Source organism: Vicia villosa, linkage group LG5 (assembly GCF_029867415.1).
Source record: "Vicia villosa cultivar HV-30 ecotype Madison, WI linkage group LG5, Vvil1.0, whole genome shotgun sequence".
Classification (NCBI taxonomy): Eukaryota; Viridiplantae; Streptophyta; class Magnoliopsida; order Fabales; family Fabaceae; genus Vicia; species Vicia villosa.
The window spans coordinates 61,946,316-61,953,024 of NC_081184.1; the positions used below are offsets into that span (position 1 = coordinate 61,946,316).

Genomic DNA, 6,709 nt, shown 5'->3' on the forward strand with positions numbered 1-6,709 from the left:
TTAAAACAGAAAGTGTGAGTATTTCATAAATATTATATAAGACATAAGGAATATATATAATAGTGGTATACACTTAACCAATCACACATATATCGATACGACATATTCATCATATTTGCAAACTTACCCACACCTGCACATCATCATATATTCACAACATTATCTCATAATTCAATCACAATTATCACTTAAGGTATTCACATCATGAATAATCAAGCATCATTAATTCACAACATATCATAACAATGCAATGCAACAAGAATGGACTCATGCATGTGGTACCAATTAATCATTGATGACTCAGCCATCATTCTCCAAAGTTCCCCATCATAGGATCGATTCCCGCTTGGAAACGAAGCACATCACAATATTGCATTCAATTTGCACAATGAGATTACGGGCCATCACTAGACTAATGGTTCTATAACATCATTGGACTATCGTCCTACAAATATGTTATGAAAGCATGATGCTCAACTTCACAAAATCAACTACCACGGCTAGTCAAAATGGCATCATCATTCATGTATTCATCAAATTCATGTCATCATTCAAACATACAACATCACAAGCAGCTTGGTCAAATCAACACACAATCATCAATTAATCACGTTATCAATCAACACAACAACACTCGCCAAAATCAAGTATTGAAGCACAAGAATTCACAAAACCAAGTTACATATAAAATGCCTTCTAAACCTACCCAGACGCGCATAGTAAATTCTAGAAAATTCTCAGAAATTATAATAAAAGATAAGCTTCCATATTCTAAAATCGTTTTTTTTTTAAATGAAAATTCTAGTAACTCACGCTGGATGTCTTACTGGATGTTATGACATCCACAATTACACAACACAAAAATTAAAACAGAAATGCATAAAAACAATAAGGAACACACATAATTGTTTACCCAGTTCGGTTTAAACAACCTACTCTATGGGCTACCAAGCCAGGGAGGGAATCCAATATAAGCAGAATTAATTCGGAGTTAAACTCCCCTGTTTACAACTCCTCACTTAAAACCTACCCAATGAAGTTCCAATCTATTCCTAGACCTGAGTATCTCCACTCACTCCCCCTTAAAAACCATTTTAAAACCATTTAAATGGTTTGGATTTATAACCATAACCATATTTTAATCAAAACTGGTTATAAAATCGGTTATAAATTTGGTTATGATTATATAACCGGTTTTTAAAAAAATCCAGTTTTAAAATTTATTTTTTCCAAAAAAATAATTTATTTTAACAATTAAAATATTTGGATTTGGATAATAACCGGATTATAACCGAATCCAAAATAATTTAACCGGTTAATAACAATTTAATTATATCCAGATTATATGAATGGATAACCAAACCATTAATAACTCAACCGGTTAATAACCATTCAATTATATTCGGATATTTAAAAGTGGTTTAGATTTGGTTATGGATTTGGGCATCACTACCGGATATTTTGCACACCCCTAATCAAGGGTTAAAGATTTGGGGTAACTCTTTTACACTTACTCTTGGAGTAAGAATATTCCTCATATATATATATATATATATATATATATATATATATATATATATATATATATATATATATATATATATATATATATATATATATATATATATATATATATATATATATATTTGACGGGAAGATGTTATAAATTTTAGGTTTAGAATAATTAACTAATATCTAAAAAGTAATGTTAATTGAATTGAAAAATGATTCTATTAAAATTTGTAGCTTTCAAATGATTCAACTTAATTTTGTTAACTCATCTAGATTCACGGGTAAATGTAAACATATCAATGAAATACCAGCTATAGACAGTTCATCTTAATGTCCATCTTTTAAATATTTTTATTGTTGTTATTTTATATAATTGAAGTTAGAAATAGATTATACAATTTATTGCAAGTACGAATCAATGTTTAAAAATTGGTACATATGTGTCCGGTTAATCAATTGAAGAATGAATTCAAACTTTATAAATAATAATTTGGTAGACATGTAATGAAAATTCAGATAATAAAGAAACTAAAAAGCAATTAAGTATTTTATTTATTTTACAGGGCATATAAAGCAAAACGACATCATATGAGAAGTCAAAACCCCTTGCACCTAGTTTAGGGTTTAAGCAGCCAAATCAAACCATCTCCAATCCTCGCAAAAAACCATCCAGTTTCTGCTTCGCTTAACAATGGCAACCCAAAACAACGACGGATCAGTGCTTGACCCGAACCCTGTTGTGGCGGAGATACTGGAACCGAAGCTTGAAAAGATTGATACTTTGGACGCTGAAATTCCGATTGAAAAAATTGTGGAAAAGATCACGTTAGCGGGTGACCTGAACCCTGTTGTGGCGGATACCCTGGAAGTGAAGCTTGAAAAGATTGACAATTTGGACGCTGAAATTCCGATTGAAAAAATTGTGGAAAATATCACGTTAGCGGGTGACCCGAATCTTGCTGTGGCGGGGACACTGGAACCGAAGCTTGAAAAGATCGACAATTGGGACGCTGAAATTCCTATTGAAAATATTGTGGAAAAGATCACGTTAGCGGGTGACCCGAACGCTGCTGTGGCGGAGACACTGGAACTGAAGCTTGAAAAGATTGATACTTTGGACGCTGAAATTCCTATTGAAAATATTGCGGAAAAGATCACGTTAGCGGGCGACCCTCTTTCAGTTGACGTGAACGAGAATGACAATAAGGATAACAATGATGACGAAGATGATAGCGAAAGCGAGAGTGACAGCGAAAGTTCAGAGTCTGAGAGTTCTTCTTCAGCATCATCATCATCATCTAGTTCTGATTCTGATAGTGATGAAGATGGGGAAATAAAGGATTCTGATGATGAAGATGGGGAGATAAAGGATTCTGATGATGAAGAGATGGTTAGTTGGAGTGAAGCTGAAGCTGATTTTGATGTTGATGATGAAGATGAAGTTGTTGTAGGACCAATTTGGTCAACGAATGAGATTCAGGTATTTCTTATTCTTTTTTCTTTTTTAATTTTAATTCATAAAATGGAGCTTTTCTAAATTGATTGCATAGTACTTCACTGACAATTATCTGTTTTCTTTATCAATTAATAAGTTTTGTGATTCAATATAAATTTATATCACCAAAGCATGTTATCTGTAAAATCCAAAGATTTAGTGTGTGTTTGGAAACTATGTGAATCACCCCTGACGCAGTTATGATGCTTTCCACCGCAACTTTTCTGAAGCTAATATGGCTAGCTTTTATATACAGTGCATTTGTACCGTGACTTTTATATATCGTCAAACATAGGCTTATATTCAAGTTATCAAGAAAGATTTATGTATTTGGCAATACTGTTACAAACATGTATATGGTGGAATCATAATTTCATATCTCTTTCTTTATAGTTGATTTATATAACTGCTGTTTGGTTTGTTCTTGTTGTTGGGTAACTGTTTTGCGCAAATTTTGGAAGTCTCGGATTTGTCCTATTTGACATGTTACTTTGAAGGTAGCGTTGGTTGACATTTATTATCATGCTGGATTTTGGAAAATCTCTTGGTTCTTGCTGTGATGCACAACCTTTTTTTTTTTTATTCAACAATGTGAATTAATTTGACTAACTCATGTTGAATTTGCAGAATTTGCCTCCAGTTCCTACTGTGGACGTGACTTTGGAACCACACCATAAAATGCAACCTGTTGGAGTTGTTATGTCGGTAAGCTCACAGTAATGTCATCACTTAGAGGAACATAATAGGCAATTCCAGTATTGGTTGCATGTTCTGTTTCTCTAGTTGATTGGGAACCCCTTACCTGTGTAAATCACGTGTTTGTTATAAGATTTGATAATAACATGAACAGGTGTAATACATTAGAAGGGGTACCAATTATTTGTTAGATTCAACTAAATCAATTTTCTTATTTGACAGACTCTTGGTCCTAAAGTCGTTGTCGAAGGAGTGGAGAAGCATGAACCTCTTAACGAGGGTTCCATTCTCTGGCTGACTGAAAGCCGCAAACCATTAGGTTTAGTTGATGAAATCTTTGGACCAGTCAAAAACCCATATTATGTTGTGAGATACAATTCTGAAAATGATATCCCTGCGGGGATCCAAGGGGGAACAACTTTGGTCTCATGTGTTCCCGAATTTGCTGACCGTGTGCTTAATCATAAGGATCTTTATAGGAAAGGCTATGATGCATCTGGTCCAAATGATGAAGAGTTGTCTGATGAAGTAGAGTTTTCAGATGATGAGAAAGAAGCTGAATACAGGAAAATGCGGAAAATGACAAAGAGAGGGAATAGTGATCAAAATCCTGGCAAGAATGGCAAGAAAAGAAACAACAAAAGTAAGTTTTCACTGAAAGAGATGGTGCTACCTACTCCCCCTAAGACATCTGCAGCAGCACAGCGTGTGTTACATACTGCCCCTAATGCACCTGCAGTAGCACCATTGGTTAATCATGGAAACCATTCTTCATTTTTAGGCACTGGACAAGGTGGAACTACTGCAGTTTCTCCATTTCAACCTTTAAATGCAGGTCCTAATTTTGCTGCAAATGCAATGTGGCCAAATCAGACAACATTTCTACAGCAGTCACAGCTTTCCCTGCTTCCGAATGCATTTCCTACAAATGTCGGGTCATATTATCCACAAAATACACAATTTTCTCATCAGTTTCCTGTGCCAGGAGGTCCATTTCAACAGCAACTGAATCCCAGCTACGGAACTCACTTCCCAACTATGATGCCTGGGTTGCAGCCCAATATATATCCACAACAGCCCAATATATATCCACAACAACCCGTGCATGCACCGGGGTTTGTGGGTCAAAACCAAATGCCATTTGGTTTGAGCTCCCCCTTCCAACCAAATCAACCATCGCCTATCTTTCAAGCACAACAAGGTTCCTTCCAACAGAACCAGCCACCACCTGGTTTCTCACCCACTGAATTACAGCCATCGCCTAGTTCTATTTCTGGCAACCCCTCTCCATTTCATCCCGGTTCATCAGCTAGTCAAGGGAGACCAACATTCCGTGCTGCAGGAAGGAAAGGGTGGCGGCCTGCCAGGTGATGCTGAAATGATTGGCCGAGTTGGGCCATTCTGCAGGGATTGCCCTTGCACATTTTCCTGCAGCCTCTTGACCTCTTGAATTATGAAAAGAATTCTTGGGATGATTCTAAAAGGGATGAGTGGAGTTCCTGATTACACAGGGAGGCTGCTGAAGTGGTTCAAAGCTTTATATCAAAAGCTTAAAAAAGGTTAGTATGCCACGGAATCACAAGTTTGGCTTAACTCTTCAATAAGCGAGGGCAATACATTGTAGAATGTCTGTGAGATTATAACTTATGATTGTAAAATTAGCTATTAGATCATAATTAAGTTGATAAGCACGTAACACAAACCTCAAAGGGTATGTTTGTTATAGATTTTGGCGGAATTGATTTTGAATGAATTTATTTCAATTTAGTTTGTGTTGAGGAATGATGTTTAATAGTGAACTTGAATGGCTGGTTTTATTTGAAGAGCTGTGAATTTTAATGACTGATTTTATTTGAAGTGTTGTGTTCGAATGTGAATACTAGTATGTTTTCTGAATTTAAGCACAATTTGATATGGTTAAGTTATTTTTATTTAATTTTTTATCACAGTTCAATAAACAAGAATTATTCAATTAACTAATATCTTTGTTGGAAATTACAGATGGCAAGATGATTAACATTGTTTATTTAACAGTAATTCATATTCATAACCTAGTCCATGATAGTTTTTGTGAATCATTTTGTGACAGTCAGCCTTGTTTATTTAAAGACTTTATTAAAACTTCATTTGAGAGTTTGAGGATAAGATAAGAAAGAGTTTTGAAAAATAGAGAAGAATCTAGTGAAAAGAATTGAGGGATATTAATGGACTTGATTTTAGGGGGTTTTAATTAATGGGAATTGCTAATCCCTCCGTGGAAAAAGACTCTATAGACTCTATTATGAAAAGAGGTGTGCCACGTGTACACTATATTAGCTCCACCGTCTTTGTACACCGTAATTTTTTTCAGGGGGCAACTTCATTACCCAACAAAATAAGTTGGGTAACATTACCCATAGGAATTGTAAGTAATTGATTGGTTTAAAAATATGCCATATCACATGTCATTAGAAAATTTATAATTACAACTAGTTGTTGTATCTCTTAATAATTATAAATTTATCCTATGTAATTAAATTGATGTTAGTTTCCAATGCAGAATTTTAATTAATGATCATCACCACAAATTAATTCACTGTGCATAGAAAACAATACATATGATTTTTTTTCTCTTTACATGATGCTTCAGGTTTTCGTTTTGATGTTTTCCTTATTATATTTTTCTATTTTTTAAATACACGTTTAAAAAAAATACTATTCTTAATACTAATATGATTTACAATTTTTTTTATAAAAAATATATGATATATTTAAATCAAGATATGTTAGATGACTACTCCTCTCATAAAAAATATTTTAATTGGATTAAGTGTAGTTTTAAAAAATTAATACAATATTAATAAGCAAACTTATTTTCATTTACCCCTAAACTTAAACTTAATAATAAGATTAGCAATTTTATTTAGCAGGAGCTCGTTTACCACTCGAGTTCAATTGTTTAGTTGCTTTTTTAATATTTAATTTATTATAAAATTGAGTTTTTTAATTACATATCATAAATATATA

At 33.8% G+C, this 6,709-nt stretch overlaps 1 protein-coding gene across 1 annotated transcript; it reads left to right on the top strand.

The window, feature by feature from the left end:
- Positions 1-2,091: 2,091 nt before the first annotated feature.
- On the top strand, positions 2,092-5,488 carry LOC131601705 (H/ACA ribonucleoprotein complex non-core subunit NAF1-like). The gene is made up of 3 exons (XM_058873575.1): positions 2,092-2,992; positions 3,635-3,712; positions 3,926-5,488. Exons 1-3 carry the CDS (start codon positions 2,204-2,206, stop codon positions 5,072-5,074), a joined length of 2,016 nt encoding a protein of 671 aa, XP_058729558.1. The 5' UTR covers positions 2,092-2,203; the 3' UTR covers positions 5,075-5,488.
- Positions 5,489-6,709: the final 1,221 nt, after the last annotated feature.